The sequence below is a fragment of the Heterodontus francisci genome, chromosome 27 (genome assembly GCF_036365525.1).
Source record: "Heterodontus francisci isolate sHetFra1 chromosome 27, sHetFra1.hap1, whole genome shotgun sequence".
Classification (NCBI taxonomy): domain Eukaryota; kingdom Metazoa; phylum Chordata; class Chondrichthyes; order Heterodontiformes; family Heterodontidae; genus Heterodontus; species Heterodontus francisci.
In genome coordinates this window covers 21,728,221-21,750,020 of record NC_090397.1, presented here as the reverse complement: position 1 = coordinate 21,750,020, position 21,800 = coordinate 21,728,221, and the positions used below count along the sequence as shown (strand labels likewise).

Below are 21,800 nucleotides of genomic sequence, written 5' to 3'. Positions count from 1 at the left end.
CGTCCCCAGCAACGGCATCTGGCGCCAATGCGCCAGCACCATTTTTAAAGGGCTTCAAGCCCTTCAGGATATATTTAAATATTTAAAAGTGCTGGTGAGCTTAAAAACATTAATAAACATTTAATGTAACATTGAATCCCCTATCCCACCACCGCCCCCCCCTCCAGTGAGTCCTAAACACATAACTTGACCTAACCACCCAAAAATACACCTTTTTTAAATTCTGAACTTTCCCCCTGAAGTTCAGTATCTTTGACCCTCAACCCCTTCCCACGATCCCCATAACCAATAGGAGTAGTTTCCCCACCCCCCCCCCCTTTCCGCCCTGATCATTTTATTCCTTCCCCCCTCTCCACCAGTGTCTAGCTTCAGAACACAATGGAGTTCTGAAGGCGTGAGAGTTGCGGCCGACTGGCCCTAAAATCAGCGCGGGACAGCCGGCGGTGGCAGGTAAGTTCATTTGCATGGTAAGTGGCTAATTTTAATATTTTAATGAAGGCCGGCAGGGGGGCTGCACCAAGGCCTCGCCACCACCACTAATATCCGGCAGGGTCATCTAGGCATCAGGGGTCATGGCGGGCCGTTCCCATTAGCATCTTCCGGACCTCCCCACCACAACTGATAAAATTCAGCCCAAAATTGGAACCTTGATCTGACTGAATCTTAATCGGTAATCCATATTGAGTGAAGAACAGGGTTAGCTTTTCTACCACTACCTTAGCAGAAATTGTTCTCACGGAAATGGCCTCTGGGAACCGAGTAGCCATATCCATAATAGTGAGTATATATTGAGGTCCTGCTTTTGTTTTTGGTAAAGGTCCCATACAGTCTACCAAAACCCTACTAAATGGTTCCCCAAAAACTGGTATGGGAGGCTTTCGGACCTCAATTCCACTCTCAGCATCTTCCTTTCTGGCCTGAGGAGGAGATCCTGGGGAATTTCCAGCAATCCCTTCTTGTCCCCAGTTACTGATAAGGCCAATTATATACTCCATTTTTATTTCAGAATAAAATCCACCAACCAGGTTTCTTTAATAAACAACAAAATTATCAATTTATTAGAAAACAAGACGTATTCAGTAAAGATGCAAAGCATTAACACAGAGATTGAAATATAAAAGTTCCCTTCTAACTTAGCCCAACATACACACAAACACACACACACACAAACTGGCTAAAGAAAAAATAAAGAAGTTTGTTCTGCAGAGATCTCTTTACAAAAAAGGCAATAAAAAAAACTTTGGCCAAATACTTAATTCTTGAAGGAAAAGGATAAGATATGGAATGATATCCATTGTCCCTTTATTTTGACATCCAAATACATGTAGACGGCTGTCTCTGAGATCTTTTTGGAGCAGTTCTCTTCAGGCGACAACGAGGCTTAGTCCGGCAGGCTTCCAGGAGAACTGCGGCATCAGGGGTTTCAGCTATCACACTGGATGCTCAGGGTTTCTCAGAGAGGTGGAGAAAGAATGAACTGGTCTTCTCTCTTAGCACACTGACCCCCACTGACTCAAAACAATATCCAAAATAAAACCAACTCTTGACCACCATAAATCTTGACATGTCACTTCTTTATAAACAACTCCCCTCGTCACCAAGGCTGTTCCTGTTTATTTAGCTTAAAGCATGTGACATTCAGTCAGAGTTTATTTTTAAACAAAGTTCTCCAAGTCCTTCCAGTGATTTAAAAAAAAACAAAGTCCAGCATCAGCGGAATCTCTTCAATCCCAAACGAATCTACTTCCACCGACTTCAAACACGTGTCCTCAAAAAAAAATTCAAAAATGGCACTTTCATAACGTAACGCACTGTATCACCAAGTTCATAATTTTGCAGTTGTTGCTAACTTCATATACTGTTGGGAGCCTGTATCATGGTGATAATCAGTTTTTCTAATCACTTAGAATCATAGAATGATAAAGCATGGAAGGAAGCTATTTGGCCCATCCTGCCTTTGTTTGCTCTTTGAAAGAGCTATCCAATTAGTCCCATTCCCTTGCTCTTTCCCCATAGCCCTACATTTTTCCCCTTCAAAGCTTTATCCAATTCCCTTTTGAAAGCTATTATTGTATCTACTTTTACCATACTTTCAGGCAGTGCATTCCAGATCATAACAACTTGCTCCTCATCCTTCCTCTGATTATCAATGAAGATCTCATCCTTACATCAACAACTTCACTCGTAGACAGTATCAAAACAGTTTTGTTGTATGTCAGTGGTAGTTCTGGCAACTATCAAGTGAATTCAGTAGAATGAAGGGGAGGGTAGAGAAATTATCCCACAGGGCTCTGGAGTGAGATCTTGTTGTAAATGTATAGCAAATTTGACCCTACATATCGACTAAAAATTCCATTGCCTGAGTTACACCAGAGTATAAACGGCACACTACTTTAATAGTTATCACTTTGTGAAACCTCCATTAGGTTGCAATCTTGTTTACAGGAAATAAAACATTACATTAGGGTACAAGTTATGCACCAGATTCCACAATGAACCTAAGCGAAAACTTTCTATGGGATTTAATTTTACCGGGTCTCTGGTCTATTTCTGACAAATGTGCGACCTTAAGAATAAAATAACCTCAGCAGAGTTCATGTAATCTGCTGACAGAAACGCTAAGATTCAAATCAAGACATCTGCGTTGTTTGCTCTTTGATGCCATTATCTGGTGTGCTGTGGACAGAAATGGGGTTCACTGGTAGCAGAAGGGAAACTCAGCCACTAATATCTCCAACATAATGAAGAAAGCACTTGTGCTCATCCACAGCCTAAACTATCAGTAATGCTGTGATGTGTCATAGATAGAGATGTGAAAAGCATTAATAAATGCCCTCAGCTTACTCTAGGTGTAACAACCCTGTAAAGCGCAGACGCCTTCTCTCCTATCTGTGCCAATACATACTTGTCAAGTTGGGACAAATCAGGATGCAGAAATGTGTATACATCGATGTACGCTGATGCAGTTAATCAAACATTTCAAAGAATAACAAATATTTCAGGATTTATTTTACATGGCAAAGCAAGTTACAACAGAAATTATATGAGGAGACACCTTTTGTACATTTGTTCAGTTTTTTGACATTTAGCATGCTCTAGAGTCATTGGTTATATGTACAGTTTAAGGAGTTACCTACAGGAAGATAAATCTATCCCACAACAAAACAACTCAAATATTTCAGGGTATAACACAAACATCTCATTTTTAAAGTATTCATTTTGTAATTTGTGGCATTTAACCAGTGAATTATCCCTGTACTACATTTAATTCCTTCGGACCTTTTTCAAACAAATTGCAACTGAAATCTTTAAAACATTTGTTTTAAAAAAACAAGCAACATAATTACTTCCCATGAGAAAAAAAAATCAAAAATGGAAAACTACAGAATATAGAGACTTTTCTACATTTTTAAAGGATGTTTGATACTTTACTAACTGATTAACAGAACTAATGTATTTAATTACTAGCTTGACAAATCGCATCAATTAACCATTTACAGTCCCCAAAAAAGGCAACCTGCTATAGATTGTACAAAGTGTTGTATAAACAACCAACAGGAGATAGCCAACCTTGGATGTAATATTAAAAAATGCAGCCTAAATGAAAGGGACCGACAGCTATTCCAAGCAAAGCATTGATTGCATTTATCAGCATTCTCTATGATAAATGGTCAGCAGTACAATGGGATCTAATTAAACTGCATAGCATTCAAATAGATCCAATTTTATATGGACATTTTAAAACTGGATATATATATATATATATTTACAATTTAGAAGTCTCTCATCATTTCAAACATATATCAGTGTTATATCAATGTACACTGAATTTTTTTTTACTTCTTCTCCTGCTCTGATGGTGTTACCTCCTTGCTGGGGAAAGGATGATACTGATCCATGGGAGGCAGTAGCCCTCCAGTATGTTGCCCAAGTGTCCACTATTCATGTCCATAACAATAAGTTGTTGGCGGTCAGTTTGACCATGGGAGCTTCAGAGGCAAACCCAGTCCTGTCCTCATCATGAGCATTTCCAGCAGGGATCACAACTGGGAGTGGGAACCGTCTTAACCCAGGGGGTGCTGAGGCCAACTACAACAGGCCTACTGTCACCCGGGCAGAGATTAGCTAACTCAGCACAAGCTGGGAATCGATTCTGGGATGGTAGACTATTCATTCCCTTAACCAGATGAGCCACTGTTGCAGAACACTGAAGATCTTAATTTGCTGTTAAGTCAGGTTGTTACCTGCAGACCAATATCCTGTGTATTGTACCTGCTCAAACATTTACTTCAATTGGAACTGGACATTTTATTATACTTAAAAATTAGGATACCCGTCAGAAGAATTAAAAACCTGAAGACATTTTTTTTTTCATACTTTAACCCATTTCACCCTAAAATTAATCAAGCATTTGGGTGTGGAAGGGAACTAAAAATTAGTCTTATTGACCTTTACACAGTGAGGGTTATCAGCCTGATACATAGTCTGAAGTGTGGTACCTAATGCTATAGAACCATTAGTATCTGTCAGATGACTACTGTGTTTTGTACATTTGACAGATTTGAAGCTACTTGGAGTTGGAAAGCTAACACCCTTAACTGCTTATTTCCTATTTTGTGTGATATAATTCTATCTTTTCTTTACTTTCTAAAAATCTTTTCTTCCCCACATATTTAACTACTAATCTTGGTCAACATTTTGTTGATGGCCTGCTTGACATGGGTTGTCGAGCTTCTCCGTCTCGTCTTGCCTTGGATCATTTTACGCCGCCTCACCTCTCTGCACAGTTCATAGAATGCTTCATTTATGTTGCCTTCTCCAGTGCAAGCCGAACACTCGTAAAAAGCACAGGCCATTTCAGTAGCCATCTTTTCCCCTTCTTCTGTGGTGACTTGCCTGGAGTGGTCCAGATCGGCTTTGTTCCCCACCAGAATCAGGGTCACATTTTTTGGCTTTTTGATTTCGTCCAGGAAGTTCTTCAGTGAAATCACTTCCTCGAAGCTAATTCTGTCAGTGATGTCATAAACTAAGACAAAACCCTCTGCCCAACGCATGTGACTTTCCCTCTGAATGGCGTCCTCCTGAAAAACAATGTTGTATTACATACCGTTTGAGGACAACTACAAGATTGCTACTTTACATAGAGAAATACAAACTAACATTAAAAGTACTCAGTTAATAATCACATCCTTATCTACATAAAATAGATTTCACCAATTGACCTTTTAAGGTGGTTAATCTGCGACAGTAGCTTAAACAGAGCAAGAGTAAACCTTTCTCTAGTCTTCCAATAATAATACACTTGCATATTGTCCTATCCTCTGCTTCAGGTCCCAAAAAAATGTTGAACTGCCCAACTGAGAAGATGGGAACTCATGCCAATGCTTCTCTGGAGCTACCTCCCAGACAGCAACAGTAGGCAGCCAGTTAGACCTGAAGGGTGATTTTACACTTCCATTAGGATGTCATCAGGAACTCACTTCAATGCAAACCTGCCATGGCACCAGACAAAAACAGTTTGTGAAAGCCCTGATGGTGACAAAGGAATAGGGGTGGGCCATTCAGCCTCTCAAGCCATTCTATTAGATCATGTCTCATCAGTACCTCAAATCCATTTAGTTGCCTTTGTTCCATATCTCTTGATACCCTTACCTTAGAAAAGTTTATTGATCTTAGTCTTGGAAATTTCAATTGACAACAGCAACAACTTTCATTTATATAGCTCTTTTTAATGGAATAAAACATCCCAAGGCACTTCACGAAAGCATTACAAAACAATATATGGCACTGAGCCACATAAGCACTATTAGGTCAGATGACCAAAAGCTTGGTCAAAGAAGTAAGTTTTAAGGGTTGTCTTAAAGGAGGAAAGCGGGGTAGAGAGGCAGAGAAGTGTAGGGAGGAAATTACAAATCTTAGGGGCTAAGCAACTGAAGGCACTGGAGTGGTTAAAAACTGGAGTGCTCAAGAGGCCAGAATTAGAAGAACGCAGACATCTTGGAGGTTTCTGGTGCTGGAGGCGATTACTGAGATAGGGAACGGCGAGGCCATACAGGGATTTGAAAACAAGGATTAGAATTTTAAAATCAAGATGATGCTTGACCAGGATCCAATATTGGTCAGCGAGCACAGGGGTGAATGGGACTTGGTGCAAGTAAGGACATGGGCAGCAGTGTTTTGGATGACCTCAAATTTCTGGAGGGTAGAATCTGAGAGACCAGCCAGGAGTGCGTTGGAATAGTCGTCTAAAGTTAACAAAGACATGAATGATGGTTTCAGCAGCAGATGAAGTAAGGCGGGACGAAGTCGGGCGAGGTTACGGAGGTGGAAAATGGCGGTCTTAGTAGTGCCACGGATATGTGGTCGGAAGATCATCTCAGGGTCAAATGTGATACTGAGGTTGTGACCTATCTGGTCCAGCATTCAAGGTATTTTGAGGCAGCGAGTTCGAGATTTCCACTAAGCTTTGCTTTCTGATTTCTATCCTAAATGACCTAGCTCTAATTTTAAGATTATGCTCCTTTTTTCTGGATTCCCCCGTGTACTCAAAGAGTGCCAGCTTTAGACCTGGCTCAAACATCGTACATAACTTGGGGAGTGGGGGGAACTGTTTTCAACCCCGCTGAACAATTCTTTTAAATAAAGAAAAAAACTACATTGTGAAGATGACACTATTGCCACAAAAAATAATACTCACTGGTCCAACTGCGAATCCCTGGTATTTTGTTACTTTCTAGGCTAGGCCTGCTGAACGTACAAAGGAATATCACTATAGAAAAGATTTGGAAAGGGGTGGATTTCACACTCAAAATGGAATATTTTGCTGGATTTGTTACGAAGTCTAGGGTCCTAAAATTATAGCAGCAAGAGTGGAGAATTCTCCCCAGTGTCCTAGCCAATATTTAACTGTCAACAACACCTATAAACAGATTAGCTGGCCATACACCAGATGGACTGCAGGGGTTCAAGAAAGGAGCTCACCACCACCTTCTCAAGGGCAATTAGGGATGGGCAACAAATGCTGGCTTTGTCAGTGACACCCACATCCCATGGAAATATGAAAAAAAGTCTCAAAGCTATTTGTGGGACATGGCTGTGAGCAGATCGGCTGCCGCGTTTACGACAGTGACTACACTTCAAGAGTACTTAATAGGCTGGAAGGCATTTTCAGGCATCCTAACGGCTGTGAAAGGTGCTAAATAAATGGAAGTCTTTCTTTCCTCTTTCAATAGGGAACCACTTCGCACCCCCCCTCCCCCACCCCCCACACCACTGAGCTCACAGAGTAGGAATAAACTAGAAAAGAAACAGATCAAGCCGACTAAGCACTTAGAAGAGTATTCATCTCTCATCAAAAAACTGCAGTGTCCATCTCTGGATCCCGAATAAAAGTGATCGGGGGAGCTCTGAGAACTTTCTCAATACTTGGGGAAAGCTATTGTACAGGTCACATTGGGTGTGAGCCCAAAGGCACCAGAACAAAATAACAATGAGGCAATAAAGATTTGATGCGTTCCTGTGGTGTGTGAGGCATTCCTGAATGGTGAAGAATGTTCTTTATCCAGTCTAGTTGGATGTTTATGCTTTTTTAACAATCACCATTAAACTGATATTTACGATGCAGTAAGACAGAATTTGAATACTTTCCAAGCTGAAAGTCTCTCAGTGCACCAGGGTTTGAAGGATCCAGGTAATTATTTTCTTTCAACCAGAAACAGGTTAGATTTTAAGCAACTATTTGTCATACGTTGCTTTGCGCAAATTGGCTTCTGCTTCTACCTACATACCAACTGACATTGAATGAGGACAGGAAAGGGTTTGGCTGTAATACTCCTACAATCGAAAATCCTACTGACACATGGAGTAATATTCCCAATGTGCCTTTGTAGTGAGGAAACTTGCTCGTCTCCGCACATTGCCAAAAATTGATTTCAATGGAGAGATAACGGAAAGCAGCCGCCCATACTTCACAATACAAGTGGATGGTAGGCAAGGTTCCTCATTGCCAGCATGAAATTGCTCAGTTTAAACTGCAGTATCTTGAGTTTGGAAGTGAAAATTGGCTCTTGGTTAAGGTAACAGGACTAGCTCATGCCCACAGATTCTTAACCCAGTGGGAATCAGGATCTTCAGAAGTGAAGAAAAGTGGAAGAAGAAAACAGTTTTTGGAGGATGTTTGAAAAGAATGTTAATGTTACATGGGTCCAAATCAATACAAAAATGCCCATGTATAAGAATACTTAGGAACTGAAATTCCACTGTCGTTGGTATGTTAGTTGATAGACCCATATACAGCTCCCACATGCTAACATAATTAAATTCCTAACTGGTTTAAGATAATCAAGTTCCAGATTTAACTGAATTTAACACAGGCACTGAAAATGAACTCTTTGGAAATTTAACTCCATAAAAAAATTAAATGTTTAAGCATCACTGATGTAATTACAACTGGAGAGAAGGTGAAAAAATTCGAGGTAGGGGAACGATCCTATGAAGTAAAATCATCACTTGAACAGATCAAATATAATTGAGGAAATGTTGTAAGATTGTGAATGAATTCCCCATAAGGCAGAGGAGACCAGCATAGGCTTTATTGAGCAGAGCAGTAACACAGTGCATCAAAAGTACAAGATGGGGTCTCAGTTCATGTTTACAGTTCCCTACATGGTGAGTTGCTCATCTCAGCCACTACATCGCAGGATCAGAGGGAAGGAAAATCAAAGGGAGAGTCACCTTGGACTGCCCCAAGAAGTGGATTTTATAGAATGATGAGGTCCTTGAAGAAGCTGTCTAAGGAGGAAAGATGCATGATTTGAGAAAATATCAAATAGGAAAGGACGAGTAAAGGCAAAATAACTCACAAGAACATGGTGCAGACATTGATTAAAATTTAACAACAGCTCTCAGAAAATGTGAACATAATAAAGATTCTCAATTATGTCACAGGAGGAAGTTACTGTGTAAAACTTATGACAATGGTTGCTTTTACATCAGTAAACCACTTGAGAAATGGTAAAAATGTGCAGTTATTCAACAGCATTTGTGAGAGAATATTTATGTGAATGTCTTGCTCTGCTCTGCATTTTTCAGCTTTTGACAGTGAGAGTTCCAATTTTTCCAATTTGATTGTCCACCCACACAAAATGAGTCTCCTTCTAGGACACTCTTAATGTTATGAAAGATAATTTTCTGGTTCTTAACTGAAGGAACTGAAAGTGGCCTTGGCGTTATTGAGTGCACAAATGTCTCCTTGCTCACTGTGTGACTAGCTTTGTGCGCCAGGGTTACAATATAGTGCGGTAAATAAATAACGAGTATTTGATAAGGACTTTATAGGAAAACTATCACTCTCCAGGCAGGACAATAATGAATGATGGTAATCCATTTGATGAGAGAGAGAGATTAGATAATTAAACAAGAGTATGTGTAATCCCCATTAACAGAATGTTGGTGTGTTCTCATTAATAGTGAGTAAAATACCATCTACAAAAAGACCTTGCTAATTCTCCTAAGGGTCAGTGCGCTTCCAAAAAGGAATATTTCTCTTAAGAAACTCTGCACCAGGAGAAATCACAAAGACCACCTGCTTCCACCTCCATAATAGTGCCCATCTCCGCCCCTGCCTCAGCCTATCTGCTGCTGAAACTCTCACCCATGCTTTTGTTACCTCCAGACACTCGACTACTTCAGTGCTCTCCTGGCCAACCTCCCATCTTCACATTCCACACACTTGAGCTAATCCAAAACTCTGATGCCCACATCCTAACTCACACCAAATCCCATTCACCCACCATCCCTGCGCTCGCTGGCTTACTTTGGCTCCTGGTTCACAAATGTTTCAAATTTATCCCTGTGTTCAACTCCCTCCATGCCCTTACCCCTCCCGATCTCTGTAGCCTCCTCAAATCCTACAGCCCTCTGAGAATTCTATGTTCCTCCAATTCTGGCCTCTTACACATTCCCCACCATCTCTTCGCCCTATCATCAGTGACAATAAATTCAGCCTTGCAGATCATAAGCTCCAGAATTCCCTCCCTGAACTTCTCCACATCTCCCTCTTCCTCTTCGACCAAGCTTTTACTCAATCTGCTAATATGTCCTGCCCCAGTATCAGTTGCTGTCTGATAACGTTCTTGTGAAGTGCCTTGGAACGTTTTCTTATGTGAATGGCACTACAAAAAAGCAAGTTGCTGTGGTGATAGAGTACAAATCAGAAACTTGCTGCCCACACCATTAGCAGGCACGCAATTTTTCATTCATAAACATGTACCCAGCATGCAGGAGCACTAAAGACAAAAATTCACCCTGAAGAGAATGAAGCTTACGAATTCATGAGAAGAATCAATCTGCTCAGGTAGTTCTGCATGTCTTAAAACAGCCACATCTTCTAAGCTGCGTGCGTACTTCAAATATCCAATACCATCTCTATCTACACGGACCTGTTCTGTCTTGTGTGTACCTGAGTGTGTGCTAGTGCACAAGCATATGCATGTGCTTCTGCATGTATAACTAGCAACTGTACTTTAGCAAATTTCAACTTGGGCTCATTTTGGAAAAGGGACGTTAGGATTAAGGAGATATGCCAATCCCAAACAAATATATTTATTATATTTCCATTCTAATTGGCATATCACATAGTTCCCATACCTTTTTCTGATGCGTTTTCAAGTGTGCGTGTGGAGATGATAAAGTAAAAGAGAAAATCACCAAAGAAGTAAATAAATGAGGTACAATGACAAGTCTGATGATGATCTTGATAGTGGACTGTGCCACGAACTCACCTGGCCAGCTGTATCTAAGATTTCCATAGAAACTGTTTCATCATCAATGGTTGCTTGGTGGCGATAGGTTGACTCTGGCAATTTATATTAAAAAGAAATCTTTGATTAGTGTTGGTGCCCACATTACATCAGTTTCAGCGAATTTTAAGTTTACTAACATTACATACGCTCAGACTACCCAGTCAGTATTTCTCATTAATTGTAAGAAAACAAACCTTGACTTCTTAATGAGGCATTGTCCCAATATTAAGGAGTTCTGAGATTGACGAAGTTCCCAAAACAGTTTCAAAAACCTTTGCTTATAAGATTGGGGTCAGGCCATAGAAAGCTTTAAAATTTAATCGCAAAAGGAATTAAGATTCTTAAAACCTTACTTAGCTTGGCATTGAAAAGTGACATTTATGAAAAAAAAACTTCTTTATTAAATCACAGGAATTAAGTGGCTACAGGACTTGTGGTGTGCCACAAAGGGACATTTTGTCTGCCGTGCCCTCTTCAACTCTGCAATGAGCACCAATGCCCTGCACCGGACGGCCAGTGAGTATTTCTGCTTCAGGACGGACTCTCACAGCCAGGCCCAGCTGCCAGTGGTTCTGGCACCATTACCGGAGAACCATAGGTTATAATGTTCATAGATTGCACTCATGTGGCCATCAGGCCTACTGCCAGGCTACCATCTGCAAACATCACCATTAAAGGAGGCCTCTCAATCTAGGTGAAGCTGGTATGTGCACACCACAGCCGCTTGCAGCGAATGTATGGCCGCTTCTCAGGTAGCTGCCATGACACCTGGGTCTTGTGCCAGTCCTGGCTGCCACTGTTGTTCACTGAACTGGCTCAGATGGAGGGGTGGCTTCTTGGAGATAAGAGCTATCCTTTGCAGACATGGCTCCCGACACCAGTGAGAGACTCCACCACTGCTGCAGAGGAGAGATACAACGCCAGCCACTGAGCTACATGAGCCACCACTGAGCAGGAGATCGGCATGCTGAAAGAGTGCCTCCAATTACTATATGGATAGGGTGATGCCCTGTACTACGGGCCGAAAAGGCCAGCTCCTTTCTTTGCTGCTCTGCACAACCACACACCCAATAGGGTCCAGGCTTGGCATGATGAGGAGAGACATAACAGGATTCCTCCTCGGACTGAGGATGCTGAAGACCTACAACATGAAAGACTCATGGGAGGGCTGATGGCACCCAGGCTCTGCATACAGGGCCAGCAGTGAGCTAGGGATGTACGGAAGTGGCTTATCAGACAAAGGCTGTCTGCTCCATGGGAACTGACATGAGCTCTGCAAGCCGCACATCACCCTCGCTCAGCTGCTGTGCACCAGTCCAGATCTGCAGCATCCCTGTGTAAACCATTAGAGGCAGCAGCTGACTGAACCAATGCCCATGCCACTGAGTCCGTGGAGACGCTCATGAGTAATGGTGGCATGGCAATGCTGTTATTGCATACGTTGGCTCTTCTGAAGGGCCAACGGTGCAAAGGGATGTGACATTGGTGCTACATGCTGGCACACATCATTCACACAGAGAAAAGGACATGCACGTTAGTGAGGAACATTTAGTGAAAGACATATTTACATTGCTGTGAGACCCATGCATTCCCATTTGTGTTAGTGTGTTCTCTGTAAACCTCTGTAATACCTTTTATGTTCTATTTAAGTTTTACATCCTGGAAAGTGCAAAATTAAGATTATTCACCCAGGTGCGGCGCGCCTACAAGAAGGAATGTTACACTTGAGTGGAAGAAGAGGATCGCAACTTCACAGGGACACTGGGACACAGCAGGGTAAGTATGTGGCAGCAAAGCGGAAAGTGCTGGGGTAACTCAGCAGGTCAGGCAGCATCTGTGGAGAGAGAAGCAGAGTTAACTTTCAGGTCTGTGAACTTGGACAAGTTAACTCGGCTTCTCTCTCCACAGATGCTGCCTGACCTGCTGGATTTCTGCAGCACTTTCAGCTTTGCTGCCAGATTGACAGCAGCCCCACTCTTCAGCAGTCAGGTAAGTATTTCTTTGACAGCTGTCAGGAAGCAGGTGCTGGAGCGCTTAAAATAGGGCCTCAGAACCTGCTGCACAGCTGTCAAAGACTCTCACTGTGCCGAATGTTCCGCCTCACCCTGCGTAATACGGGGAGCGCGGCTCGGCGCCATGATTCTAATGAGCCCCCGCGATTAATATCATGGGGGCTTGGCGGCGGCTGGCGAATGCAGGTGCCCTGCTGAGTTCATAGGGCACCGTCGTCATGGTGTGGATGGCGGTGCCGCCGTTAAAATTCAGCCCACTCTTTAAAAACTGAAGTCTATGTGCTGAATTTTACCAGCCCTCCGACGTTGGGGATCGTGGAGTGGGGGGCCCGGAAAAATCTTCCGGGAGAGGCCCGCCACAACCCCTGATGCTGAGAAGGCCCACTGCATTTTACTGGTGGTGGCGAGGCCTGGGTATGGCCCCCTGCCGCTCAGCAACAGGGTCTTCATTTGGCTAATAAAATTTATGCAAACACATATTAATTAACTGACCTGGTCCGGGGGGCATCCCACACCGATATGCCAGTCAGTGGCTGTAAGTCCTGTGCCTTCCGATCCCCATTTGGGGATTCAAGGTGAGACACTGGTGGGGAGGGGGGGTAAGTTAATTTTCAGGTCCGGGTGGATCAAAAGAAACTTATTCCATTGGCTGAGCAGATGGTGGGAAGGGGTTGAAGAGAAAAGATCATAAAGTTTGGGGTGAACAGTCGGGACCGGCAAAAATGATTTTTCAGGGAGAGAGGGAAATAAATTTATTGGTTGATAATTGAGGGTGTGGAAGAGGGACTTTGATGTGTACTTTATTGTTTTTATTTAAATTAAAGGTTATGTTCCCTTTAAAAATTAGAATTACCGGTAAGGGCTTGCAGCCCTTTAAAAATGGCGCCGGTGCTTGCACGGTGGCACTGGACTCCATTGCCGGGGATGGAGTGGCCGATCCCTCTACATCATCGGGGGCGGCTGCTCCGCCCCCTCCATTTAAATGAGCCCCCATGCGAAATATCGCGTGAGCTCAGTCACGGCAGATCCGCATGAGCAGACCGCCAACTTCAAAGCGCACCACCCCAATTTGCAGTGCGCTCATAAAATTCAGCCCTATGTGGATTTATTACCCTTGCTGAAATCCTGCCACTGTGACAATTTTTCCAGTCAGTTGGCCCCACTGACTCATGCAGCTGTCATCTGCATAGTGCATTGAATAGATGTACTCTATTGTCCATAGCTCCAAGCTGCCATGGACTGAAGCCACTGTTTTGTTACTAAACAAAATATTGGCAAAATCGGGACATAATTTGCGGACATATTTCACTCCTCATTTCTTTGTGATAGTCAAAGACAATTTACTGTTTTTGTCAGTTTCAGAATCCTCTCTGCATCTCTCACACTTCACTTCATACACACAGCATTCTGAGTGGTCTGTCTATAGGGTGTGACTGAAGGAATCATTAGGTTAAAGGACAATAACCCCAGTGCACCACAATTACCTTTCCCCACAACCAGTTATAACGATAACAGAGCTTCACTTTCTGTAAATGCTTCCCTTTTTCATACCGATTGCCCTTATTGATACTTGTCCTTTCCGCCTGTTAGCTCTGCTGGCTCTTTCTGTGAGAATTCAGTGAGGCTGTGCTCCAGCGTGGAAACTCAGAGCATTAGGCATTGAGGTCACTGTGTTTCTCCAGGTTTCAATTACTGGAAAATCTTGAACAACACACATGAGCTACACTGACCTCCTTGCCCCCTCTTCAATCTGCATTCCCATCAAGCAAGGATCCACTTCGGAGAGAACTGCCTCACTGAATTTACCCTCATGACCTTATAACTGAATGATAAATGGTAACTTTCAGATGTTCCCAAAGGCTACTTCAAGTACAGCATTACACATTATCAGAACGTATTCTGTACATCACCATGAAGGATTTAGGTTATCACTTCCACAAACATTTTACGTTGTTCTTCCTGTCTATTGCTTGGCTTGCTAAGACCTGTGTCGACTGTTATTTAAGCTAATTCCATTTCCATAAAGAATTCATTTAACCATTTTTATTGGTCTGCATGTTTAGTAGTGTTAAATGTGGGAGTACTGAGCTGCTGAGTTTTGAAGGCTTTGTGTTAACTTTGCATTTTACTTCAGCTCATACTCATTTTCCTTGCAAAGGTAACGGGTTCTCTAGCAGATAATTGGTGATTGCCAACAGATACTAAAACACCAGTAACAAGACTGTGGGCTGAATTTTCGGGTCCCCCCCCCTCTTCCCCCGACATCAGGAACGGAGGCAGAAGGACCCGAAAATTATGAGGCCAGCCGGCATGCTGGCTTCCCAACCCTGTTCCCAACATCAGCCATTTTGGCCAACATGGATTCAGGGCTTCGGAAAATCTCCCACCCCCAGGAGGTGGCCAGGCAATTAGGCTTATTAAGAGCCTAGCTAAAGGTATGTTAAGGAGGCCGATGCGATGGGGTGAGCCACATCAATTGCCTGGAGGCAGGCACCCAGCAACAGGCAGGGATGCCAGCGCTCCTGGCAGGCCTACAGGCCCCCCCTACCTGCCTGGATGGGGATGCAGCCAAAGGCCACTGTAGAGGGGCTCCCCACCCCACAATTGTGGCCTGGCTGCTTTTTCTGGGTTTTCTTAATTTAAAGTTTTTAAAAAGTGGCTGACAGGACATCTTCCTGTTGAAGTGCCCTCTCAGTTACTTACCTTGTACTGCAGCCAAGAGCTCCTCTGAAGATGGAAGGCCTCTGATTGTCTTCCAGCTTCGAGAGCCTACCTGCCACCCTTAATTGGAAAGGAAACCTATCACCATGCCAATTAGAGACTCACCCACATGAAAATCTTAACTTTAATCAGTTTCCCACAGGGGCAGGTTCGGGACCCAAAACCTCTTGTTTTCCACCTCCGTGTGGAAAATTCAGCCCAATATCTCCATGAGGTTCTATAAATGTCATACAGTCCAGAAAGTAAAACAACTATTACTGTGCTGAAATATTTGAAGAAAATTTATGGTGTAACTTTAACCAGCTTAAAGTTAGTAGAATATAACAAAATTCAGTGCCAACTCAAAGAAAAAGTCTCAATTATATGTTTCCTATAAACTTAGTCTTGAAAAAGTAGTAACATTGTTTAAATAAGTTATTCTTTTGTCCTTTATCTGCAACTTACATTTGTAAAATGCTTTAATATTAACAAATCCCAAGGCAGTTCACATATAAGTGCATGGAAAGTGGACGCTGAACCCTAAAGGACAGATTAAAATAGGGGTGACTGAAAAGCTTGATTAAAGAGATGTGGCTTGAGAACATATTTAAGAGAGTGGTGGAGAAGTGAAGAAATTTAGGGACCGAGTTCTACAGAATACGCTCCAAACATAATTGTACAACAATGAGGACTTGTCTGTCCATGAATAAAATGTCAAAACTTTGGTGGGAACAACTCGCATCTTCTGTTAATTCTGCTAATTATTGGGTGGGCCCTGTGTTTGTCCTGAGGTATTCAAACAGGCTTATAGAACAGCACTGAAGTAACCTGAAAAACCTGACTGTGTTCAATCTGTCTTCGTTCCCAAACTGAGGTGTAAATATAAATTTATTGTGTCCTGGAGATATTTTCTTATAGATTAAAGGGTAGATTTAATAAATTCACACTCCTGGCATGGAGCTTGGTGTTGGGGACGCATATCAGAAAGTTAGGCACAGAGGTCAGCACACTCCACAGGGGTCCCTGTCCATTAATTTTAATTGATAGAAAATACTTCAGGGGTCACTGACCTTGGTGTCCAGTGCGCAGAGCTCTTTGCTGGGACTATAAACATGTAAATTTGTCCTTACACGACAGAATCATAGAAATAACAGCACAGGAGGCCCATCAACATTGTGCTGATAGTTTTTCATCTCCACCTATCTATATGTTCTTTAGAGTGGTATAATGAGGTAAAATTAATGAGAGTTATCCTGTAATGGGCATCTATTGGTACTCCCATTTTAGTTCTTGCCCCTTTCCACAGGACTGCTGGTGAGGTGGTAGGAAAGTGAAATGATGTAAAGAAAGAACCTGTATTTCTGCAGCATCTTTCAGTAAACAACAGGGGTCCTGAATTTGCTGGGAAATTAATGGTGAGTTTAATTACTGTGTAAACAACCTAGCAATTTGTGGTAAGGAAGAGATACACTGTAAGTTGCGAGATGCCACAAGTTGCTGAACAAGATGTGCTTCTCCACTGTTATCCTGGCAATAACTGGAGCTCGCCCTTAACCTCCCCAAGTTTCCAGAAATCGTTGCAATTCTGCTGTTAAACTAAATGAAGTTCGCTGCAGAAAGTTGGGGCTGGTACTGAATGGCATGAGGGCCCTTTTGAAATATCGAGATATCTGCCCCTGCAGTGACACAAAACCTCTCCTGCCCAGAAAGGGAAACAACTGAAACTGTGAAGTTTCATTCCTGGTGAGAATAAATTCTTGTTCAAGGTTTTTAAAATTTACATTTTTTAATTCTTTTTAAATTTTTCATTCTTTTTCTTTCTGTCCCTTTTTTTTCTCTCTCTTAATCCAATCTTTTCCTCCCTTTATTTCTCTGTACCTGATCTGATTTTAGTCACCCTATTTCGTTCTCTGTTGTTTCTCTATTTCTCTGTCCTTAAATCTCATTGATTAAGGAGCTACACTGTTGGCCCTGTCAATCACCAAGGTCCCAGATGCCCATTGTCCTTGCTGCACCATTTCCAGCTCACAATTCCAGCAATTTTTAGCACAGTACTTTTTCGAGATGAAGGTTGAGGGATCAAATCTAACAGGGGCGCATTGCGACATGTCTCTCTCTAGAAAATTCTTGGCTAATGAAATAAGTGTTCTGATAATCTGTTTTAGTGATGTTTGTTGAAGGATAACTATTACCCAGTACAATGGGGAGAACTCCCCTGCTGTTTTTCATGTAGTGCCATAGTGTCTTTTACATTCAGCTGAGAGGACAGACAGAGCCTCAGTTTAACAGCTCATCTGCATCCTGGAACAGTGCAGCACTTCCTCAGTGTCAGCCAAGATGATGTGCTCAAGTCAATCGAGTGGGCCTTCAACCCACAATCTTCTGACTCAGACACAAGGGTGCCACCACTGAACCAAGACTTTCCCACAAACAGCAATTGAAGCTAGAACAGTTGTTAATTTTAAATCTGAGATAGATAGATTTTTGTTAAGCAAAGATATTAAGGGATATGGGTCAATGGAGTTAGGCCGTGGATCAGCCATGATCTCACTGAATGGCAGGACAGGCTCGAGGGGCTGAATGGCCTACTCCTGTTCATATCTTCTTATGTTCCTATGTTCCTATGACATCTGTAATTTGCAGCATCTCATGTAATGTTAATCCACCCTCTCCGCCCTCCCCCCCCACCTCTCGCAACCCACCCCACCCCCGCCCCACCTACAGGTCACATTCACAAAGATGCAGTTAGTTGTCTTACATCAAAAAGAAAAAAGTGGGGAAACTTGGTGGTTAGACATTAACCTTTCACCCTGGAACTTGGGTTTGCATCCAGCCAATGCTGTTGGGATGAAAGTCTCCATTATTTGCTTGCTGCAAGTGTCCCATGTGAATTGAGTTTGTGCAGTCACAATCCAGATCCTAATGGGCTGGGCCTATAGTACAGAACTGCCCCCAATTTCAGCATCAATGGGCAATTTCAATCACATGGCTAGATGTTCTTGGAAATGGAAAAAAGTGAGTAAAAATGGCACACTGGAGATGTAAAGGATAGATGATATTCTGTTGTTGGGGATTGAAACACATTGTTAGGGCAGAGTAGAAGCAGCCATTACATGAGATGCTGCAAATTACAGATGTCAGCCTTGGTTCAGTGGTAGCACTCTTGTGCCACTATATCAGATTATACTCTTCCCGACCTGGGAGGGCTTGATGCTGACACTTGGTGCTGGAAACTGCAAGTGTCCTTCACCCAATACTGATATCCCTCCTTAAAAAGAGATGCTAACCTGGTGAATCTACAACAAAGGAATACATGCATACTACACAGCAGAAGCAGCATGCTAAAGTCAGAGCTAAGCGACCCCACAACCAACAGATCAGATCAAAGCTCTGCAGTCCTGCCTCATCCAGCCATGAATGGTGGTGGGCAATTAAATGACAGGAGGAGGAGGCTCCACATACATCTCTATCCTTAAAGATGGGGGAGCCCAGCCCATGAATGAAAAGACAATGTTGAAACTTTTGCAACCATCTTTCTTCAGTCAGAAGTGCCAAGTAGATGATCCATCTTGGCCTCTTCCTGAAGTCCCCACCATCACAGAAGCCGGTCTTCAGCCAATTCAATTCACTCCACGAGATATCAAGAAACGGCTAAGCGCACTGGTTACAGCCCGAGCCAACTAATTTCTGTATAGATGAAATCCCCTGTGATTATTATTATTATTATTGTATACTTTTTACTCATTCCCCTGATTTGTTTGAATATTTCTTCCTCCACCTCCCTTCCAATATTAGGCGGTGTGTAAACTACCCCATCAGTGTGAGTGATCCTTTACTATCTTTTATCTCTGCCCACATGGACTCTATTTCAAGTCCAGGCAGCAGAAGGAGTACACAGCTCTCCAAGTAACTTATTTATCTTTCCCTTCAAACACCACCTGCCCCACATGTGGTAGAGTCTGGGGATCCAGCACTGAACTCATTAGCCATATTAAAATGCACAGAACTGAAATGGAAGCAAATCATCCTCATTCCTGAGGGACTCCCTAAGAAGAAAAAATTGTTGCCTCCAGTTCCCCTGTTTTATTACGGACACTGTTTACAATGTTGTCGAGATAGTTTGATTCATTTTTAATAACAGTCCTCTCACTCCATTTTTAATTATCTTTTTACACTCCTGTTCTATAACTCTATTTATCCCATCGCACAGTGGCGCAGTGGTTAGCACTGCAGCCTCACAGCTCCAGGGACCCGGGTTCGATTCTGGGTACTGCCTGTGTGGAGTTTGCAAGTTCTCCCTGTGTCTGCGTGGGTTTTCTCCGGGTGCTCCGGTTTCCTCCCACAAGCCAAAAGACTTGCAGGTTGACAGGTAAATTGGCCATTATAAATTGTCACTAGTATAGGTAGGTGGTAGGGAAATATACGGACAGGTGGGGATGTTTGGTAGGAATATAGGATTAGTATAAATGGGTGGTTGATGTTTGGCACAGACTCGGTGGGCCGAAGGGCCTGTTTCAGTGCTGTATCTCTAAAAAAAAATGTATCTCCTCCCTTAGGTTAGTCTGTCCTATGCTCTCCTGCATAAATGCATGCCGTTTCTTTCCTGTATCTGGTGTGCATGTATCAAATGTCTCAATTAATGAGCAGAAAGCCAAAACAACCTGCTCAAACTGTAAATTCAGGATAGCATATCCCACTGTGCTGGTGTGATATTTAACTTCACAAACCAATGACTGTTGTAAGCCGTATAATAAAAAATCCATTGCTGGCAATTAGTAACAAAGGATAGTGAGTTCTGTCTTGTGTCATCATCGGACTGGGTTAACACTGCCCAAACCAATCTATTTAGAACCTTTATGGCCTTACGGGAGAGATTCGGCCCCATTCTAACCATCTCATAAGTATATGAATCCAAATTCCAAAGATGAAAGAAGAATGTATCAAGGCAGATATTTCCAAGGCTGACAGCATGATTCACCTAATAGTGACATTGGGTGTGATTTTAACCCCAAATGTTGGGTGGGGAAGGGGTGGGGGTTGGTAGGTTACAATTTCAAAAATCTGAAACTTGACCCCAAGTTGCCACCAAAGTGCCCACATCCGGTTTTAATGGAGGCAGGCTAGGGGTTGGGTGACTAATCTGCTCTCGAGAGGTGCGTCCGTTATTTCAATATGTTAATAACCTCCATGCCTCAAATTTTAACAGTCTTTCAGATTTAACAACTGCGGGTCAGGATTCCCAGGACTCGAGAAACCCAGCAGCTGACAGGAGGTGAGAAGGGCCGGATCCAACACTGCCTGTGGGCCAGGAAGTGCGGGAGTGGATTCCCCCAGCCTCTCAAGTTAACTTTCCCCTCCGACTGAAGCTGCAATCTCTCCCACGACCCAGGCTTCAATCTCCCGCACCTCGACCTGTACACTGAGCTCTCCCCCCCCTCCACCCCCTCCCACCCCAGACCTACAATCTCTCCCTCCTCTCCACTCCTTGTCAGGAGCCTTCCAGCCCCAGACTTCCCTACCAATTTGGCTGGCTGCCTACCGGGAAATGGAGAACAAAAATTTCAAATGGCGCCTGCCATCAGATTCAGCAAGACATCCAGGTTACCCCCATTTTCAGGTTCCCTGTCCACTACAACCCCCACCCAGCCGCTGGGTCATTCTGTTCTGAATGAAACAGCATGTCTATGTGAAACATTTACCAATTAAACACTTCCAGGATATCTTTTGCCTGCAGTTACTTGAAATAGCTTAACCAAGTGATTATCTGTTGGTGTGAACAGAACATGAATATTAATATAGGAGTAACTGACAGTCACTCACCCAGTGTGGGGTCATATTCCCAGATGAACCTCTTGGTCAGAAACCTGACTACGATTGCTGTAAAGAAAAAGAAATTAATTAATAATACCTATTAAATGTCGATCATGTTACAAATAGGAAATAGTGCAACCTTTAGTGCAATCACAAAATAAATATGGATGAAAAGGACCATATGACCTACAGTGCCACACCACATCTGAATACCCTTTAAATAGTTGCAGGGTTTATGCTCCGCTATCCTACATGAGAGTTAATTCCATGTATCGATTACGCTTTCTGTGAAGGCTTCCCTAATATTTAGGGTAAAGTGCTTCTCAAATGCACCACTATCCCAGCCCAGCTCCCTCTAAATCAGCTTGAGTGGCAGATCTGACCCTTAACCTATTAAATGTGTCACAGTCCCTCAACAGGCTGGGCAATGGGATGGGGGACGGAACGTACAACTTCAGTCATCTCAAATCACCCT

General features: G+C 42.9%; 1 protein-coding gene across 2 annotated transcripts in view; it reads right to left on the bottom strand.

Moving 5' to 3' along the window:
• Nucleotides 1-2,977: 2,977 nt before the first annotated feature.
• The window catches only part of rerg (RAS-like, estrogen-regulated, growth inhibitor), a 203,691-nt gene continuing 184,868 nt past the window's right edge, over nucleotides 2,978-21,800 (bottom strand). For both annotated transcript variants that reach the window (XM_068058990.1, XM_068058989.1), the window contains 3 exons: nucleotides 21,335-21,391; nucleotides 10,782-10,855; nucleotides 2,978-5,081 (listed from right to left, as the gene is read on the bottom strand). In XM_068058990.1, coding sequence (XP_067915091.1) covers nucleotides 4,674-5,081; nucleotides 10,782-10,855; nucleotides 21,335-21,391 — 539 coding nt within the window. In that variant the 3' untranslated portion in view covers nucleotides 2,978-4,673. The remainder of the gene's footprint in view (nucleotides 5,082-10,781; nucleotides 10,856-21,334; nucleotides 21,392-21,800) is intronic.